At 41.6% G+C, this 21831-nt stretch overlaps 1 protein-coding gene across 4 annotated transcripts in view; it reads right to left on the minus strand.

The window, feature by feature from the left end:
- Window positions 1-20550, minus strand: part of fam131bb (family with sequence similarity 131 member Bb) — a 28889-nt gene extending 8339 nt beyond the window's left edge. The window contains exons 1-5 of one of the 4 annotated variants that reach the window (XM_015040784.1): window positions 20228-20550; window positions 19810-20106; window positions 6294-6331; window positions 2603-2638; window positions 2132-2225 (exon numbers count right to left, since the gene is read on the minus strand). In XM_015040784.1, coding sequence (XP_014896270.1) covers window positions 2132-2225; window positions 2603-2638; window positions 6294-6331; window positions 19810-19837 — 196 coding nt within the window. In that variant the 5' untranslated portion in view covers window positions 19838-20106; window positions 20228-20550. Of the gene's footprint in view, window positions 1-2122; window positions 2226-2602; window positions 2639-6293; window positions 6332-19809; window positions 20107-20227 lie in introns of all 4 variants that reach the window. The other 3 variants (XM_015040783.1, XM_015040785.1, XM_015040786.1) reach the window with 3 other exon arrangements.
- Window positions 20551-21831: the final 1281 nt, after the last annotated feature.

The raw sequence follows: 21831 nt of genomic DNA on the forward strand, positions 1-21831 counted from the left end.
TAAATGACGGTGGTCATTAGCATGGATTTTGAGAACCGCTGAATATTGGTCGCCGTGGCGGCGACAGCTTAATGAGACTTCACCCGGTCACGGTGCATGGAGGAGAGGAGGTAGTGCATGAATCTTTCCTGACACAGGTGCGTCTTGGGATGGAACGGGTTAATTGGGGTGAGGCGTCTTGCGTGGCGTGAATGATGAGAGGTTGGCTTGTTGACATACACCTCTGCTATGCTGCGCTGCTGGGTAAGCAGAAAATTGCTCCTTGTTCTCTCTGCTGTTTGTATCAGAACTCGACTCGACGCTGCTGAACGTACATTAATTTCCCGCTGCCGCGCTCCAACTGGCTCCGACTTGCTTTGCTCCACGTTTCATGTGACCAACATATGACGACATGAACTGTAGCTCCCTCTGATGCCGGTGCGTGCGGGAGAGGGTGACTTTTATGAATACATTATTGAACAAATCAGCGCCGCAACGCACGATGCGACAGCTGCACTCCACTACGCTGAACTGCAACTTCCAAATGATTCGCGCACCAAGACAGCCGGGGACAACCAGAAACACTGCAATGAAAGAAAACACTGCACTGAACTGCGTTACCGCCACAGCGCTTCACACGGGGGGAAACATCCAAAGTAAAACTTGACTGGAGCACCACAACCACCACTTTACAAAGGAAAACAGAAGTTGGTCCCCACGACCCTCTCGAGCGTTTTCTTCAGGAACCCTGAAAATATCCTTGAAGTTTAGTTTTAAACAAGCATAAAAACAAAACCTCCTGTGCAGTAGCATCCCTGAATCCTGCATGATGTTATGACCCGGAAGAGTCATAACATCAGAAAAGAAAATTAGTCTTTTTCTGAATTTCTAAGTAGCTGTCCAATGTATGATCTTAATTTATAATAAAAATAAATAAATAAAAACTTTTTGTTTAAATAATCCATAATTAACCTTAAATATTCATTTAAGAGTTAAACTCACAAGTCCCTACAAGATTTGAAGTAGCCGCCATTACATGGTGGCTCAAGAGGCAGGAGTTTGATGGTCTGATGGTTCTCTGTCATTGTGTTATCGTGCCTGGGGGCAGCCTACCCCCGTCAGGCAGCTGTGGCTACGATGTAGTAGCTCACCACCATGAGTGCGTGAACGGCTGAAAGTAGCGTAAAGAGCTTTGCGGCCCTCTGGACTTGATAAACTACAAAAGTACAGGTCATTTACCATTTAATAAATGCATGAAATGCAACCCTCATCTTTTGCTCAACAAAAAAATTACATGTTGGAAGCAGATTTAGGACAGAGATTGTGTTTTATCTACAAAGACACATTGTTTACATTCCTGAAATTTTTCCTGAGTTTAAAGAAATGGGGTAGAAAAAAAAATAACAGATTCTAACGTTGAAACCTGAAATACCACTTGTTTCCCCAAAGTCTGTTTCTGATTGGTTGATCAGCACCTGGCGATGCCTCATTACCCCCAACAAGGACCACAGAGAATGCTTTTACAAACTAAACCTGCTCATCTTGCCAGATTTAGTTACATTTAATATTTTTGTTTGTGCTGGATGACTTTCTGTGGAGTTCCTTTTCTTTGTTTCATTTTGTCTTTTCGACTCTTCTTCTTCAGAAAGCTCCCTGCTCTAAACTCTCGAAGTAGATTGTAATCAAAGACAATTTGTTTGAGCCTTTTTTTAACAAATAACTCATCATGAATTAGACTTCGGTGTGATTAACAATCAATTTTGTCCTTGATTTAGTATCGTTAAAGCGACTTAATTTTGATAAATGTCCAGAATCTCTTTATTTATCCATCAGGAAAATTTCAGATAATTGAGACCAACGATTTTCATGTATGACTATAAAATAACATAGAAAACAATCCGCTACAAAATGAACACATCCTACCCACCTTACCTTAGAGAAATGCAATGTGTGTGTGTGCTGTGTGTTTTATGCTGGATTTATTCCGTCAATGGCTTTTGAGGAGTCATTGACGGCAGATGCGTCAGTGTGAAGAGGAAGTGATAGAAAGGGAACCCTTTGAAGGGTACCATGCTGACTCCTGAGCCCACTAAGGAGCGGAGCCAACATGGGGTCGTTTACCAGAACCAGCACAGACACACACCTGACACACCTGACAGAGAAGACTTAGCCAAAGCCCCGATGCCATAGGCATTTGAGTTCCTCTTGAGCCGAGGCAGGATTGATGTGGTGTCCTCCATGGACAGCTGGAGGGAGAGAAGAGAGAGGAATGGAAGAGGAGGAAGGGGGGAGGAAGAAGAGAGTGTGGATGGTGTGACGGGAGACACAAAGACATCGACATAGTGTGTGTTATAGAGAAGGTGAGTGGAGAGGAGAAGTGATGGAGATGTTGGGTTAATACAAAAGACAACATCTGTATTACCCAAATCTTCAGTCCAAGTAAACTTAAAAAAAATTGTGCTCACTACTGTGCACCACTACGGTAAAGCATAAGGTCTAATATAAAGCTGAGGAGGTGAGGGGAGATCATGAGGGAGCGAGAGCCTGTAGCTACGGGGTGACGCAAATCAAAAACAAGTGGAGAGAAAAGGCATAGATGGAGAAACGATGCCACAACACTTACATTGATTCCTTCCCATGAAAACTCTGAACGTCCATGCTGAAGAAGAGAAACGGGAGGAGGGAGGGATGGGGGGGAAAGAAGGAGCAGCAAAGAGTAAGAGAGAGTGACAGAACATCAACATGCGTCGAGGAGGAGCGAGACACCGAGTTGGTTCGCAAGTCGGACGTGCGGATGAGGAGGATGAAATTAAAGGAGGTGAGTAGGGAAAGAAATGAGAGACGGATACGTGTGAGTTTCCAAAGGAACAGAATGACAGGGAGAAGGGAGGGGATTAAACAGGGATCAGTTTATATTTGCTTAGTTATGTTTAGCAGAGTGAATACGCCATGGTTAAATGAGCTTCCTCTTTGGGGGGCATGTGCTGCCAAAACCCATGAAAGATGGCAGAATATTGTGTGTGAGTGCTTGAGAGAGATGTCAGTGGTGTACTGATCAGTATCTGATGCTGCAGATAGACGAGGTGCTGAGGCTGACAGGAAGGTGTGTGTGTGTGTGTGTGTGTGTGTGTGTGTGTGTGTGTGTGTGTGTGTTGTGCAGGGAGGAGGCGGACTCAGATGATGACAATGAAGATAAGCAGCAGTTTCTGCGACACTATTTCCCTCTATCAGCTGAGAGTGGAGCACTTGTGGCCTGCCGGCTTAAATATTTTCACCCCACTGTCGATGTGCACAGACACAGTAAAAACTCAACTGCAGCACGTCTATTTCTTCCTGAATTGCATTTTCATATGGATGAGGGTTTTTTTTTTTTTTTTCTGGACTGGTACACGGATTAAAGCTATTTTTTGCAAATATTTGGACACCCATGCTGTAAACTGCAGCGGTTCTCAGATACTGTAAAACACATTGCTTTGCAAAATATGCTACTCTTGAGCTTTTTCACATTTTGTAACATAGCAATCACAAACCGCAATACATTTAATTTCCATTTTATGTGGCAGATTAACACAGAATGACGCAAATTGCGATGAATCATGCATATGTTTTGTCCTTAAAACGTCGAGCCTTTTCAGGTCACCTTATTAGTAAATGGTGGCTAATTTTATTCTACGTATAAATGTAGCTGTTCTGTGAAGTTTCTTGGAAAAGATGAGAAAGCAAAGAGCACCATAACAACCAAGGAATGCAGCAGCGAGGTGAGGGATGAATCTGTGAAGAAATGTAAAGCAATATTAGGTCTTAAAACAATATTACAAGCTTTGAACATCTCAGAGTGCCCTGGTTAAGTCATCATCTGAAAATGGAAAGAGTTTGGCAAACCTACCAAAACATGGCCATCCACACAAAATGAGCGAGAGGAGAGCCACATGTGGCCAACTTCATCAACCGAGTGAATGAAAATAAGTTCTGGACCGCACTGAAGAACTACAGAATCAACATTTAACAGATTCCAGCACTCGATGTACTGCAAAGGGCGGGGCAACTGCTGCTGTTATTGTGCATTAATATTGCAAAAGGCTGCTACACAAGTAAAAATAAAGTACTTTAGAAAAGAGAGAGGCTCTGTAGAGCAGAACATGCAGCTAAGTTTAACACATTACAGCTAGAGAGCCTGCAGTAGAGGTTCTCACATGACCAAACCCGTCTTTGTGCCGCTTTCAAAACAGTTGAAATGCTGCAAAATTATCCTCATTTTTTAGGTGCGGTGCAGTTCTGCAGAAAGCAGCTTTGTCTCCCTATTATCAGCCGGAAGGAGGGGACTCCCACTCAGCAGACGGGGTACCACCTCCCTGTTGACCGCATATGCATAAAGGCAATACTTAAATGTTATTATGAGATCCTCATGCAGCCCTCTTCTAATGCCACCCTGGGCAAACCACCAACATGCCAAAATTATGGCAAGATGAGAGTTCGATTGGACAAGAGCATATTAGCCAGTAAAGCATCCATTCCAGTTGCAACTCAGCAGAAACAATGAGAGTGTTAATTAGAGGTACCAGTTCATAAGACCACTGACTTACATGGAGCTTACGGAATGACATATTATTGACTATTATCAAAAATTAGCTAAGAAACATTGCAGCTGCGAAGTTTTGATTGCTTGATAAGAAATCAGAGAACTGTGTTACTGTTGTTAGTGAACGTGTTGCTCACATTGTTTGAATGTGCAAAAATCTTCAAAGAAAATGACATTATACTTATTATTGGCCTGTGACAGTATTTAGCCTGGTCACTGAGCAAACCAGGGAGAAAGCAAACAAAACTGGAACGCATCGTTATGCCGCCACCGCTGCATTTCAGAAAGTGCGTCGTCGCTGATTAGAAACTAAATGAAAGAAAATCAAGAGCAGTGTCTCGGTGTGTCATGCTTCTGTATTCATCCCCCTTTTATTCTGATACTCCTAATTAAATCCAGTGCAACAACTTGCCTTCAGAAGTCAACTAATTAGTAAAGTCGTCTGTGTGCGGTTTAATCTCAGTATCAATCCAGAGGATCTGTGAAAGTTTCAGAGGTTTGCTATAGAACATTAGTGGACAGAAACAACATGAAGACCAGAGCAGGAACAAAGCTGGACATACATGCATCTGATAAATGGAGCAGCTTAGACTGGAGCATCCATGTGTCCTGACCTCTATTCAACTGAGAATATGTGGAAATATATTACTAAGGAAGGATGAATACAAATATACACCAGACTTTTTAATTTTACCAATTAAAAAACATGTAAATCCATGCGCCATTTTTCATAAAACATCCCAGTAACGTACATGGCAGTTTGCGATTGGAGCACGACAAAATGTGGAAAAGCTCACGGGGTGTGAATAGGTCTGCAGGCTCCTGTAGTTGTAGATGTTTAAAAGTGAAAGTAATTGAAATTTTAATGTTGAATCTTGATTACAGTTTTTTGTCTGAGTTCACTGACTGGAGTCGGGCACGTCAGCTGGATACAGCAGGTATCCCGACTGTAGTTATGATTCGATATGAGCGCCCTCCTGTCTAATTCATGCTTTTCTTGTAATTCTATTCTGTGCTCCCTTTCCTTTCCTCTTTCTCTCTTCCTTTCTCTCCTCCCTCCCTTTCACAGGAGCAGGAGTGATGAGAGATTTAACACACTTGAGTGGTAGAGCTCAGCCCCTTGAAGCAGCTTTGCCATTCTTTTTCCAATAGCTGACCATGCTGCCAATGTGTGTGTGTGTGTGTGTGCGTGTGTGAATGTGTGTGTGCGGGCAGCTGCTTTTTCTTTCCAAAGGGCATTCTGGGACATAACACATAAATAAATGATGCAATCAGTCCACAGTGCATTTGGTGGAAAAGTAGAAGTCTCTACACTTTCGTTCAAAATGGTTTCCTCTCCGGTGTCCTGTCTCATGGGATCAGTGTTAGAGGAGAGAGGAGAGAAAAGGATACAAAGCAATGGGAATGTGTAAAAGTTGGAGAAAGAGGGAAGGTGATGTCTCTGCGGTTCTTTTTTTTGTTTGTTTTTTTTTTTTTGCAGATGTGTGACAAACATCTGACTTCTTGACATCAAAACCAGCAATCGCTGATTCTTTAAGATACGAGGGAAGAGCGGTGAGCTTTGAAGAACTGATATTTCTAAACTACCAGTGTGAGCACAGTGAGCCGGCGAAGTCATCATCATGTGGAAGCTAAACAGTTTGTGGCCATGTTGGTTTCTCAGGTGGAAAAGCAACAATCCACAGTGAAAGGAGTCAACAAGACGACCAAATGAGATGGAAAGCTGAAGACTTACTTGCTCCCCATCCTTCTGGACTGGCACCCCATCTGCCGCTGTGAGCGCATTACAGGAAGAGAGAGACGAAAAGAGAAGAAAGTATTATTATTCATCTGTGACATAACAGATCAGACAGAATGTCAAACAAAATCTTCAGCTTTTAATAAAATGTCACCCGAAAAATCATTTTTGCACATTTTACTTCTTTGGTGATCTCAATTTAATAATAAAAGAAATTTCACAAAGGTCCCATGTCGCCATAGCAACAATAAAGACACTTATTTTACAGCCTGATATTGTCCAAGTGCTTACAAGTTGAAAAAACGACAACCAGAAGAAGTCAGTAACACTGAACCAATGTTGGAGCCAAAAATGACTCTCTCCAGCTGAGGGAGTAACTGAGGAGGAAAAACCAAGGAGCAGAAACGCAGCAGGGTTCAAAAAAGTCTAACACACAGCAGGCACTTTGTTTTTTTTTTCCTGCTCTGTCTCTGTTGCTTGGTGAAGTTATTTGGATGTCTAAGCAGTTTTTAAACTTTGACTTCCTTCCTTTTTTTCCTTTTCCAAGCTCACCACTGCGAAATCAAGATTAGATAAACTCAGTATCAGGCTGGTAAACCTTTCTCTTTGAACTCCTGTGAGATCGGTATATTTCTGATGGAAGTTAATCCTTTTATCACCTTATGTAAATATGAGCAGTTACGACAAGAAAAGCCTGGAAAATCACTTCCAGACTTAAAAAAAAATGCTCAAAGGAGATAACATAAACTGTTCAAAGCTGTCAAATTCCCCAACACTATTGGATGTTATAAGTATTCCTGATTTCCAGAATCTCCTTGCTTCATTAAATGTGTGACGATAATGATTTAATGGGATTAAATAAATAATTAATCCTTTGGACACTTTTTGATAGATTCACAGACTGAGAACAACCATTTATCTACTTAAATAGTTTAATGTAATTCATCAGTCTGCCACAGAACTGATGATTTAATAAAAACACGAGCAAAGCAACAAAACCCACTGGTTCTTGGTAGTAACCCTTCTCACATTCTGTTTGCATTGCTGTATATTGATGCATTTCGCCTAACAACTGATTTTATAATTTATTGGGAGATTGTTCTCGAATTAATCACTTAGCCGTACATGAGACTCATTTGAAATCCACGCTCTGTGCTGGATAAATGAACGTTATTATCCCTCCTCATTCGGCTGTCCAAATCCTAATTAAAACATTGGTTTAATTAGAGAGTCTCTGCTCCTGATGGAGTTTAAACGCAGCCTCGGTCTCTAGGTGCTCTTCTGTATCAGAGGGTCTGTTCTCCGTGTGCGTGCAACTCTCAGAGGGGCTCCCTCCTCTGCGGGTCTCTCGGTTCGCCACCGAGCCAGTCGTGTATTTCAAGGAGCTGCAATTGGCAATCGCGAGCAAATTCTCGCTTGAGCTTTGAGGGCCGCACCGAGTCGCTGGATCTGTGGATGTCCAGCGATGTCTGTGACCCACTGACCCAGTGATTCAGAGACATCAGCTATGCTCTGTCTCCGCTGGGCTCTCGGATATTAGCCTTTCCTCTGAACTCCGTTCAGTCACATCAGATAACTGCAAGGGCAAGTGACGAGGGACGGATTTCATTCCAGAAATCCTGTCCTCGCTTCTGTGAGAAAAGGGCTGTCAAACTGCAAATATGACCGCTTTGTCACAGTGGCACATGTGCTGCAGAGTTGAGGTTTCTAAAGAGGATGCTTTTAGTCAACTCACCGGGAGCAATCAAAGTCTGTGATTCACACTCCATGAAGTTTAATCCCACTTAATTATAAAAGACACTTTAAGAGAATTTCTATTATTTCCAACGTCTATGTCGGTCTCGTTAGGGAAACTGTGGCTTATCACAGTTTTGTCGGTGCAACATCTGCTGCAATAAGTATTAGATCTATAATATTTATTGCTTAAAATGCAGCTTTGAGCTTTTCTGGAGATTGTGTGCAAGTTTTATTTAATGATGATGTGTCACAGTGCCGTAATCCTCTGGCAAACTAGAACAAACATGGTTCGTAAAAGTAAAACCCTTAAAATGAAGACATGTCTTTACATCACAGTTTTTACTGAACACATTTATACTCACGGGCCACAAATAGACGTGAACTTTGTGTGGCCTCAGAGGAATTGCAAACATGTTTGACTGTTGGCCCTGAGAGTTGTAATGTGAGCGGCTCATTTATTGGCTGCTGTTAGTTAAACAGAAAAGCAGCGCAGAGAAAAGTGAAAGGTTTACATATTCCCACCATGAGCAAGACTCTCGTGTTGATTGTGAGCCTTTTTCTAGCCTTTACTCTTGCAGGGTGGAATGATAATAAAACATACAGTGTTAAAGATTTTTTTAACAAGAGAATACAGGTTTGAGTTTATTGTAAATATTCTCTAATCCAGAAATGATTAAAATTAGAAGTACAGACTCAAACATATACACACAGCCACACTCAACTTAGGCTAAGTTTTCTACATGGTTGATGTTTGAGCCATTCACAAAGATTTATCTATTCAAATGCAAATTTTGGTTTGCTTTCAAATTAATAAGTCTTCGGTTTTTATTGTTCTATCCACGTTGCACCAGTATCACTGGTAGCAAAAGCAGCCCCACAGTATCATACTGCCAACACCGTACAAGAGAGTTGGTCAGGTTTTCTGTTGCTTGACTTCTCTAAGCATTCTTCTTCTCAGAATAGCCAAATAGCTCAGTCTTTGCCTTCAACATTAGACTTCTTTGAAAGGCTTTCTTCACTGTGGAAGGCAATAAACAATTTAAAATAGATAAATCAGGCTGAAACCTGAACATTCCTCCTAGTATCTCGACTTCAGTCGTGTTGAAAATTTGTGGATTATGCCTGAAATCCAGATCGGGGGCACTAATTAAAATTAATTTTGGCCACAAAAAAACTCTGAGAATGACATCAGAAGCTTATTTTTGGCAGCAATAAGTTGCAGGAACAACTTGCTTATGAACATTTAACAAAATTGTATGTATGTATTTATGCCTGCATGTATAATTTGGAACCGTTGTTGATTAAAGAAAATAACAACAAATGTATTTGTTGCATAACCATCCCATCATTGCAAAATAACAATATAAACGCATTCAAATAATAAAAATAAAATGTCGTTCACATCAACGATAAGGGTATGTAAACTTCTGACCACAACTGTATATCATGTACATTATTTGCAGCCGAGGCAGAGGGAGAGCGTCCTAGATTTTTTACCCATCTGGGTTACAATTCTGCCCTGAAAACACAAACTACCCATCAACATACCCATCCACATGCATGTGGCTGCCAGCCACATATAGTCTAATTATGCACTCACACCGCTTCCTCCCTCCTCCCGCTTCTGTCCTCTTCTCGAGTTTTCACAGCCTCTCTCCTCCCTCCATCCATCAGCCTCATTCGGCCAATTAGCAAATTAGCAATCAGTCTCTGTGCACATAAATCACAACATGGCCCAAGAGTTCTCTGAACTGCAGCAGAACGCACAGCTACTGAGGAGCCGCTCAACCGTGACACCGGATCATCACAGCGTGTCGTATTGACAACGCTCACTTTCTAGCGTTTTTCAGTTTCGACCTTATTAACAATCATGTTAAGGGATTTTTTTTTTTTTTTTTTGTGAAACAAGACGGTGTGCAAAAGTATTCATGCCCCTTGAACTTTTCCCCATTTTCTTGCAACGACTTGAATATATCATAACTGGGGTTTCATGAGATAGACTAATAAATTAGCATTTATTGTAAACAATATTTCATTTATAGATTTTTTAAAAAGGGTGGTGTCCACGTGTTCACCCGACTTTATTCCAAAAGAGAATAAACATAAACAAACAGTAAAGAGTTAAGGAGAAGTATAAAGCAGAGTGAAATCATAAAAATGAAATCTCACAAACATCTCACCTAGCTCAGTATAACCTGAAAATAGAAAATCAAACATGTTTGATTTCAATATATGCCGATACACCTAAATCACGTCAGCCAAGGAGAGTGTTAATCAGAGAGGCAACCAAGAAGGCAACAGTAGGTTAGCTGTGAACTCCATAAATCTGGTCACTGTAGAAAAGTAGTCAAGTTAAGATTATTTGCAGAGCACATGTCATGAACAAGGTGATTCAAAGTCATCTACATGATAAAAACACAATAAGCAACCAAAAGAAATTACATAGCAGTGGAAAAATAAAGAGAATGAAAAGTTGTAATTCATGTTAAAATTAACTGTGATCCAGTTACTATTAATCAAAGACAGCTCTAAACAAATGGGATTTCAGTCTCGATTTAAAATTACTCAGTGTTTCAGCAGCTTTGCAGTTCTCTGGAAGTTTGAAAGACTCCTACAACAACAACAACAACAACAACAGATCTTTAATGTATTTTGGTGCTAAGCAACTTAGTGATTTATAAAAGTACAAAAGTATTTTAAAAGTCTATCCTCTGAGAAACTTGGAGCCAGTGTAAAGACTTTGATCCAAATGGATTTCTGGCCTACATGCAAAATGCAGTGAGTGGCATACATCACCCTGAACGCATCCTCCTGACAGACAGTGAAATATAGTGTTGGCAGCATAATGATGTGGCGACCAGGTAAGGTGGTCAGAGTTAATGGGAAGGTTGATGCACCTAAATACAGAGCAATCCTGGAGGATAATCTGGTAGAGTTTAAAAAAACATAAGTCTGGGGTGGAGATTCACCTTCCAGCAGGCCAACAGCCATAAACATAGAGCCAGAGACACAATAAAGACGTATGGATGAAAGCAGGCCTAAATCCCAATGAAAGACTGAGAACAGAACTTGGAAATTAATTTTTATAGATGCTCTCCGTCCGAAGTATTGGATAAAGTTGCACAACTCAATCAGTACAGTTGGAATCTTTTATCTGAAAGCAAAAAAAATAAAAAAAATAAAAAACAGAAACCACTAATTGTTTCCTCTTCCGCTGCACTGCTTGTTTGGTCTGGCACAGAATATCCAAACCTAGGACATCGGAGTTAAAGAATATGAAAAATGCAAAGGTTATGAATCCAACACAGTGCATCTGGTGACCAGCAGTAACTATTACTCATCATTTCAGGAGATTTTTGAAGCCTCCTCTGCCTGTGGACAGGTGATGCTCTCAGCAGCGCAGTAAGTGTTATTCTGCTCCAGAGAAAGCAGGCAGAATCCCTCCTTGAGGAAACAACAAGAGAGCACATGACCGCAGCTCTGAGACAGCTTCCCTTCTCCTGGTGCGTGCTCCCTCCTCTCCCGTACATACAGCAGTGCGGAGCTGGGTTCCCCCCCCCCCCCCCGCGGTCATGGGGGAGCCGGGCTTAGTTCAGGCGAAGAGAAGGAGCAAGGGAGAGCAAAAAAGAAACGAGGGAGCGATGTGTCAGTCCACAGCGAACAAAGAGATGCTCGGCGTCTGCACTGTCAACTCTGGCTCCAGCTGTAGTGCTGTGACGCCTCCCGCTGAAGTGAGAAACATTTGAGCTTCATCAGTCATTTTTACTCCAAGTGCCCTGCAGCAACAACAGCGAGAAACCCTGGGCGGGGGGGGGGGGGGATGTTGGTGCTTGTTTACCGTGACAGCTGCAGCAAGGCTGGTTGCCACGGCGGAGCAGTGGCTTTGGATAGCAGCCCTCTTGCAGCGCCGTGTGCAGATGCCGACTTAGTGAGGCACAGAGTTCAGCGAAAACACAGCTGAGGTCCTCAGCCCAGATGGTCGGAAGAGTTTGGTGGACGAAACTGAGCTAAAAGAGCCTCAAGACACAGGCTGCACAGGAAAAACCACCATGCATTTACTGAGCCACTCAAACACAACATGAGACGACCGTCAAAGCTGAAAGACGTTCTGGAGCAGCAAACTTGATTCTGGTGCTCAGCGCTGCAGCGTGGTGATGGAAAAGCTGCAGCCTGTGCTGCATCACGACGTTCTTTATAAATATATAGAGGCTTGCAAAACCAGCAGAGGCAAGACAGACTTACGACTGTATCCTATGTGCTGTGGTATTTGTTTAATTAAGGACTAGAATTACAATAAAAGCATTTCAAAAAGCTTCACAGTCTTTTTGGCAGTTCATCTGTCGCTGCATGCAGTCAGAGAAGCCACAGATGCAAACTTTGCTCTAAAAATAAAACTCGCATATCTTTTAATGGGTGAGAGACTGCATCACTCTACAGTGAACAATAACTGCATTAAGTCTCTATTTATAAAAATCTGTCAGACATAGATAAAAATATTATAAATCTATTATAAATAGATATAAATGTTTTTATAAATAAAAATCTTTTATTTATGATGATAATCATTCCTGCTCATTTTGATTAAAAAGTGAAAAGAAATAGCTCAAACAGTAACAAACTATGTTGTCAATTGCTGGAGTCTGCAAAGCATCATTTCCGAACTTGGTATCATAGTGATAAATCCCTGCTTCATCATGATCATATGAAAACTTATACAGTTTACAGACATCCAACTAAACTGACAGGCAAGACATGGAGAATGTTAATTAGAGAAAAAAGCCAAAGAAAACATGGCTACTCTGGAGGAATTGCAGAGACGCAGCTCAGGTTGGATAATCTGTTGACAACTATTACTTGTTTACTCTTTAAACCTGGGCTTTCAGGGTGACAGTTTCCATTGTTAAAAAAAATCCTAAGCAATCCAATTTTCAGTTGTATGGAGGACATGAAAGAAGGTTCACCGGCCAGATGAGGCCAACATTTTTGTACTTAGATTAAATGCATACACAACATTAAACATGGTGGTGGCAGTATAATGCTGCAGGATGCAGCAAGGAGCGGGAAGCTGCCTAAAGTTGGAGGGAACTAGGTATAGCTTAGACCTGAGTAACTGTGGATCACATCCACTTCTTAAGATTAAGAGCTGGCGTGTGAATAAAACAGAAATCAAACATGTTTTATGTCCCATAACTACAATTTGCCTCTTTTATTTTGAAAACACAGCTTTTATTGTGAAGCTGAGGTCTTTATTTTGCTGTATCAGCATGTATTTATCAACAGAAGTTGAATTTAAGCGGTAAGCTGTAAAACTGTAAGAAAAAAAACTGCTTCAGGCTTGTTCTTGGTAAAACAGTAACTGGATGATCAGCATATATCAGGCTGTGCTAATTCAACAAGTGTTTTTGTAAAAAATTTTAATTTAACTCAAAATAAAGTTTAGACAGTCAGAAATATGGATCACATTAGATTTTTTTCACATTCAATGTGAGCTGTTACCGAAGAAGTTAAGAATTTCATTTACAACTTGTCATCAAATATATAATTGGGAAATTTTGTTCAGCCACTCGTCTAGACTTCAACAACAGTGACAGTTGCTCGTGTGACCCTCTAGGAAAATCAATTGCATGTCCCTGAAGTGCACAGGAAAAAAATTCTCAGAAGAAGGACTATTATTATCAAAAGACTTAATAATATTCATAAATTTGACTGCAACAGAGATATTTCCCAAAGAAGAAAGACCAAAAGTTTCTGTCTGTAAATGCATAAAAGCTTATATTTTCTCTATGACATTCAGAAAGAGCTTACCCATCACTGACAACACAAGGGTTCTTTTTAATCGGTCGTAAAGTGGTTAGCGGTTGCAGATATTCCAGAAACAATAAGTGCTGGTCTCACACTGAAGGCGCACAAATACATATAACTACACACACCATGCTTTTACGCACAAATTAGATAGTAGAGATGAAATTTCTACATGACAGCATTATGTTTCAAATTTCATAACTCACTCAGAGCCTGAGTCACAGTGTTTACAGAACGCCTGCCATCGTGCGCCCACACACAGGCCTCTCATTTCTGATCCGAAGCACAAAATGATACATGCAAGGGTGTGTGCAGTCCTCACACAACCACACGCAATTTGCTCCACCCCCCTCATGCAGCGGTATCTGGCTTAGAGGACAGCAGATGCATCTCCTGGAGTCCTTGAGCAACGTCCGAACGCACGTACACACACACGCCAACGTGCGATGAGGGCCATCGGGTCCAGCCTTGCTCCTTGGGTACCACATCTCCGAGTCGCTTTTGCCTCGGCGCGTTCCTTCTCACAAGACTTTTCCAACCTGGAGAGAAGCCTGTCAATTAGCCTACGCCTCCACCACATTTGCCAGTTTACAAGCGGACTCGGAAATGGCAAACGCTGTCCGTCAAGTTGAGCGTGTGAGATGGCAAAGGTGTGTGTTTTGCTTCTTAATTTAATGGCAGGGAATCCCTCTCTGAAATGCTGCGACAAAAAAAAAAAAAAAAGCAGAGAGGTAGTAGAAGCTGTTAAGGCAGCAGGGACGCTTTTGCTAGATTCACACCCACACGAAGCATAAATATATCAGCAAGTGGGCTGTCCCAAGAGAGATGTAAAGTAGAGGTCATTCGCTGGTCCATGCATCAACACATGAATACACATGAGCACACAGACTCAGAGTGGATATTGCTAGTTAACATGGAGAAGAATAATCAAAACTCTGAGAGAAAGAAAATGATTTTCTTGAATCTTTTATGTATTGAAGAACTTTAGCTACGATATTTCGATGGTGTTTCAATTCTTGTGTCTGTTGTGAGCACCTTGTATTTTCACTTATTTGTACTCTGTCTTCACAGTCTCATTTAAACCTCTGGTGCACAAATAACTGAGGGGCTTTCCTCTGTGATTAACTAGGTTCTCGGTTCTTAATTTCTTTTATAGAACTGGTGCATTTCCAAACAAGCAGGTGAGGCCAGATAATCGTCCACTCAGAGGATCCCACAGACATTAACCCTTGTTTCTATCTACCACATCAACTCCGCAGCCTTAAGCAACGCAGTTACAGTCATTCTACACACAGCAAACCCAAATTAAACAATGATTAATGTTTCAAGCACTCACAGGTGTAGCGCCAATAAGCAGGAACAGAGAAAACGCTTCTGATGTGCAGCTTTTTTTGCACAGCGATCGCTAATAGAATTAGCAGCTCCAGATCTCAGAATTGCAATAATTGCTACGTGGTTGTGACAGTCTTAAACTGATGCTGCTGTATTCCCGCGCAGGAGCGTAATCTGACAGATACAAGTAGAATCAATGTAATGCGGTCTTCCTGGTTCACATAGGTGGTAATTATTGTATTGATTCGACAGGTTTATGAAAAACGTTCAGCTCTGTCTGCTGCATCTCAAGGCCTTCCCCTTGTGATGGATTGATGCAGGCTCTTTCATGAACTGGATGACAAAGCAAAAGAAAAAAAAAAATAAAGAGCTTCATTGCAAACAACATGGATCACGGTTGGATCTGATTATTTTATGTTCTCAACCAGGTTTTATGGAATTTTGACGCAATCCGGTGTCTTAGCTCATGCGAGTCCATGAAAGGTTTAATAAATTTTAAATTAAACAACAAGCTCCAACTTTTCTGTAATATCTTATTTAACAACCTTATATTTTGTTGCCCCTTCTTTGTGGCCTAAATCTTCTAAGCATTCAAGGCACGGTCAAAAAACACCGGAGGGTGAACAGGGACAGTTGTGGCATTTATTCCCTCCTTGTTCTTGGGCACAGTATCCGTGTTTCTCTTCTTCAATAGCCAAGATTTAAGGCTTAATAATAGGCCTTTGTAAGATTTGACTACAGGTGATAGAGGTAACACATTGTTTAAGTGAGGCATAAAAGTGTTAAAATCCTGCAGGCCGTTTTCTGGACTTTTGCTGTGTCTGCTGTGGTATTGGTGGGTCATATTTCCTGAAGATGTAACCAAATCCCATCAGATTTGGTGTCTGGGGGAGTTTAGAGAACGACTGAGGAAAATTTGACTTTTTTTGGACCTGTCTGAGTCATTCAAGAGTGTTTTTGTTGTTGCTCCGATGCTGCTCTGCCACTGTAGGGGCAGTCATTCTACTAAGCTGGAGAAGTAATTGTCCAGCGGTAAATATAAGTAGTGAAAAGAGGGGGTAATTTCAAGAGCTGCTGAAACAGCTGAAACAAGTGATGTTGGGTTTCATTTGTTTCTGAATAACTTTTCAGTCAGTTTGTTGGAATATGTTCCAAACCCTAAATTTGATAATCAATGGGATGCTAATTGATAAACCGTCTGACCACGCTAACTGTTAGAAACACAAGCTATCCACATCTATTTCCTTATGTTGTACTCATATACTGTTGCAACATGTTTACTGGTGGACGTTGTATAATGTGTGAATGAAAGACTTGATTGCATATTTTAAGCACAAATAAACTTTTGTTTGTTTTTTTTTTTTCTCCACAGCTGGTAATATATGCATGGACGGCAGCCATGTTGGATTTCAAAATTGATTGCCGCTTTGGATTCTGTGGACCTTTCTGGTAAACTTATGTTACTATGTTGTTTTTATAACATAATCAATGGTAAAAGTAGGAGGACTTACATGGAAAGTTAACATGGAGTTATTTTATAGTAGCTGGAAACCGTCACATTCAACCCACCACATGTAGATGGCGACTGGTGTTGCACCATGATTTTAAGATCTCTGTCAGTAAGCATGTAAACAACAAAGGTTTCATAACCACTACCTTAGATATGAATGCCGAAAGAAGAATAGAGTGTCGTAGCAAAATATTCAAAGCTGCAGTAATGGCCAACTGATGTATCTCATATGTAATCATATAATTTGTTCCCTACTGGTTTGAAACTTCTCATGCTTTATGGGGGTCCCTGTTACTACGACAGGCATTTATTTTACAAATTCTGACCCTGGAAGGTGAACACAGTGTATGTTATGACGGAGCTGGACTGACAGACAGACATGCAGACAGACATCAGGGCTACACGCTCCGGCACAAAGACAGGGCCGGTCCTGCTGCCTGCTGCTGCTCCTGTTGATCTCCACTTGGCAGCGTGGACTGCAGTTGAGAAGGCCGATCAATAGAGCACACCAAAGCCATTCTCACTCAGGATAAACACAGCCACGCCTGCAGACTGGCAGGACTGCTGCTGATTCCGCTGCTTCACAAGGGAATCAGGGACCTAAGCGGCTTGATAACGCCGGATAGTTGTTCTCCTAAGTGCTGTTTGTTTACATATTTGTGCTACGCTGTGGTGCATTACAGTGCTTGGAATATTTATTGAAAGCTGAGGGCTACAAACCAAGCAGACACACAGACACAGAGGGATGGTGTTCTGGAACAATGCAGCAGTTGCAAATGATCACTTATGCGGAACCTATAAAACAATTGTCGTTATTTGTGAACATCCTCTGTGCTTTTATAAGAAAAACACAAGAACATCTTAAAAAGCGTCTTTCAGTCACATTATTTCCGTCAGCTGGAGCCACTCTGGTCTGACCTGTGTTTTGATAGAGGATCCCAGCTTCCTCCTGTCCTTTGAAAGGCGCCACATAAAGCTTTCTGGACAACCCAGGCTGCTGTGATGTTTTATTTATTTATTATTTTCTGCTGTTTTTGCTGTATTCAGTTCACACCTGGTTTCCTAACTGTGTCATGTAGTCCTCTCGCCGTTTTCTGAACTTGCAAATCCTGCTTATTTTTAAGATCCTCTTCATCATCACATTTAGTTAGGAATGAATAAATAAACCCAACTATCTATAACCTAGTCCTGATAAAAATATATATATATATATATCCTTTTGCTGTAAATACATTAGGAAAAATAAGCATTGAATACTTAAATATTTGTCTTACTCAATATATTTCTATTACAGCTACTGACACTAAATACACAGAAGACATTAGTAACTATTCAAGTCCTTCAAACATACAAAGAAATCAAACAAGCTAGTTTGTGAATTAAGTTTTCATGTAAGAGGAATAGAGAGGAAAAAAGCCATTTTATATTATTTTAAGTTTTTAAAGGCTACTTCTCAGTTATTTATTTCTTTTAGATTCAAGTTGGGTGTTACACTGTGATATTTCAGCAGCTTTATTTTCTTTCTTGAGTTGACCCCTTCCTGTGCTGCATGTTTGAGATCATTTTCTTGCCACAATTGTTTCATTTTGCAGAATCTTCACCATTGGTAAGAAGTTTGAAGAGTGATGTGGAGTAACATTTTTCCTTCAAACATGGTGTGTTGAATGACAACCAAATATCTACATGTTGGTCTGATGAGACTAGAGTGTATTTTCCAAGGATTTAATTGATTTGTCTAAAATCGTCTTCCGAAAACTTTAAATGCGCTTCGGCATGGTTTTTCTTCAGCAGTGAAGTCTTGTGCAGTGTATGCTTAAAAGCCATTATGTTTGAATGCATTAGCTGTTATTTTGAAGGAAAAACTCCACTTGGAGAAAAGTCTTTCTAAAGCTTTGAGAAATGGGGAAAACTCTCCTGATTCTTCTATTGACCTCTGTAAGAGATCTTTCAAGGAGAACCTGGTTCTGGCCGGATTGTAAAGAAATATTAAGGCCTCAGTAGAATATTCAGAAGCTTTGAAATGCCATCAGTTTGTTTAACAAAAAAACAAAGATCTTTAGAGAGTTATCTCTTTTTAGCGCCACCTTTTCAACTGTCCCATTGTTTGCAAAACAAGGTTGACATCCTCCGTTTTTTGTCTCCTGAAAGTGCTGACTGAAGCATTAATGTACAACAGTGAAGGGATTTTTGTTTTCTCTTTTAACTGTGATTCAGGTTTTACAGTTACAGTGGATCTGGAAGTGCACCGTACGGGAACCATTTGCATGTAAACAACGACTGTTTACCTGCAACGATAGCTTCACACTTCATCCTCTGTTAGCGGCAACCTTGTTGTTGCTCTGCTGTACTTAACGTGGGTTTGTCCAGGACTGTCCTCACCTGAAAACTCCCATCAGCACCACACGCAATCCCCTGCATGCGTTTGCCCCTCCCTCTTCCACCTCTTCTACATTGCCATCCGCCTGTCTCCTCTCCCCTCCTCCCTGCACGCCTGCCTCTCCTTTCTTTACCTCCTCCTCATCCGTCCCGATTATTTGCATAAATAACAACAAACAGTGCTGTTGCATTGTCCCGTTTCCTCTTTTCTCTCCCTCCAAGCCATGTCTATCTATAAATAAGCACTATCACAGCTGTCCCCTCGCCTTTCTCCGCTTTCCATCCCTCTGCCTCCTACTCACACACATATACATACTGCCAAACAGCATCATAAATCAAGGGTTGAGTGAGGATGGAGGCAGGGAAGAGAGGGGATGCAGGGAGATGCGGGGATGCACCCACACACACGCAACCACACACACGCACGCGCACACACACATACTCCAACACACTCACAGATTTTAATAAATATCGTCAGTGACACCTTTGCCAGTATGCTATGTGCACCGCTTCCATGGGCACAGCTTTCCAAAACAAGCAGCTTTCTCTCAAACACACACACACACACACACACGCACACACACACACACACACACACACACACAAAGAATTTAAAAAAAAAGCACGCAGAACCCCCTGCATGCTTCTGCAGGAACCCCCTCTGTCTCCACTCTCTACTCCTCCTCCCCCATCATCACCCCGGCCAGCCCCTCTATTCTATCCCGCAGTAAGAGAGAGGAAAGAAGAGCTGCTTACTCAGTCTCCTGGAGCCGATGCATCCCATGGTGTATTCACAAAGGCCCTGGACACAAGCGTGGAAGTGTTGCCCAGACGCCGAGCATTCTCCTCCTCCTTCCTCCTGCGACTCTCTCCTTCTCTCTTCTTCTTCTTCTTCTTCCTCCTCCTCCTCTGTTTTTTCCTCTTTTTACTCTGCTGTGCTCCCTCTGTTCCTCTCCCCTCCTCTTGCGCTTGCTCGATCGCCCTCTCCCTCACTCGTGCTCTCCGTCTCCAGTGCGGTGTCTTAGAAGAGATCCGGTTAGTAAGTCAGTGTGCCTGCGGGGAGCAGATTAAGACTAAATTAAGGATGCAAGACATCACCACGACGATTTAAAACACACACGTCACGTGAGATTTTTACAGATTTCTGCCGTCATGATCACCAACAGTTTCTTACCTGCACCACTGAGCGTGTTCAGTGAGAATTTCTGCAGTTTTTCTCCCCCCCCCCATCAATTTCATCTGAGAACTACATGCAAAATAATGACTAAAATAAAATAAAAATCAGAGAGCGTGTGCATGTGTTGGGTTTCCACTGCTTGGATCGATAGCACTATGCTGAGAGTGCCAGACTGCCATTGTTGTAGATATCGCTGCACTGCTGTAATATTGTTGAGCTAAAATGGGGGATTCTCTCTCTGTCTCCCTCTCCTGCGTGCGCTCAGCCTGACAATGCACCGCAGCGGCTGTCTCCACACACTACACCCCCCTCCACCTCTCTTTCCCTGCCTCCCACATCCCCACTCCAAAAAACTGCACGTATACCCACAAGGAAAAAAAAAAAAGCAGCATAGGATTCTCCTTTACAGTCAGACTGATGCAGAGTCTCTTTTCTTATCATCTGAGTCATCTCTGCACCTATCTCTCACTTTGGAGTATCTCTTCATCATTCGCGCCTCCCTTCCCTCTTTATTTGACCTATCTCAAGGCAACCACGCCTAACATCGCCCATTATTACCCCTCTCGTCTCTTTCTGGTCATTTCCCTTCTCTCTTGCTGATTACAAATTAGCACTAGCTGTCTATGAGCCTTCTGCAGCCTGAAAGCTGCAGGCACAGTCTGGACAGTGAGAAAGGGGCAGGAGACACTGTGGCTCTCAAAAGTGTATCCATCCCTTGTTAAAATGTAATGTGTTTACAATGGGAGAAAAACTAAAAAACATTAAGCTCATCTGGTAATCTACTGGATGTTATTAAGGATTCAGCTTCAGTGCCTGATTGTCCACTTTAATTGCAAGTTGGTCTTGTTATGTTTCGACTCGTTGGGTCTCTGTGAGCTCCTCAGCTGTTCTGGGAATCACCTTACATCCAGCTGACCTTCTTCCCTGGAAACATGCCCACACCATATGACTTATCTGGTAAGTGATTTTTGAAGGAAGAGCTGCTGGATTCCCCTGTCTGTCTGCAGAAATATTTTCTCCATTTCTGTCCGAGGGTGAGTCGGGAGCTCTCTGTTCATCCATCTTTAAAGAATAAAAGCGAGAACCATTCCCAGATCTACCCACTATCCCACCAATCCGCACTCAGTTTGTTCCTTCTCCTACCCGCCTAGTGAATATCTGGACGGGTAGTCTTATATTTTTCAAATGATCCTACTCAGTTGGACATTCCTTTGGATTGGAGTATGCTATTTTTAATAACTGCATGGTATTCTGTTGTAATTTTGCCCTGATTGCACACAGTACAGTATGTCGTTCATATATGTGTTTTTATATATTTAATGTTTTATCTTTGTGTGAACCAGCTTCCTTTCATTGCCAGGCATTTTGCTGCTGTTACATCTTCATTCCCACACTGTGGAACAATAACAGATTTTTCTATTCTATTCTATTCTATTCTGTTCTGTTCTCTATAAGTATGAATTAAAGAGCACAGTTTTTTTTCACAAAGAAAACATCCAGGCCTTGCAGTAATCTCAAAAATCCTGACAACATGTTATCATCTGAAGAATATAATGGACTAAAACTTTTAGTCTGTTTGGCAATTTAAAAAAAAAACAACA

The sequence above is a fragment of the Poecilia latipinna genome, unplaced genomic scaffold (genome assembly GCF_001443285.1).
Source record: "Poecilia latipinna isolate Pla-1442-1.1 unplaced genomic scaffold, P_latipinna-1.0 Scaffold526, whole genome shotgun sequence".
NCBI classification, from domain to species: Eukaryota; Metazoa; Chordata; class Actinopteri; order Cyprinodontiformes; family Poeciliidae; genus Poecilia; species Poecilia latipinna.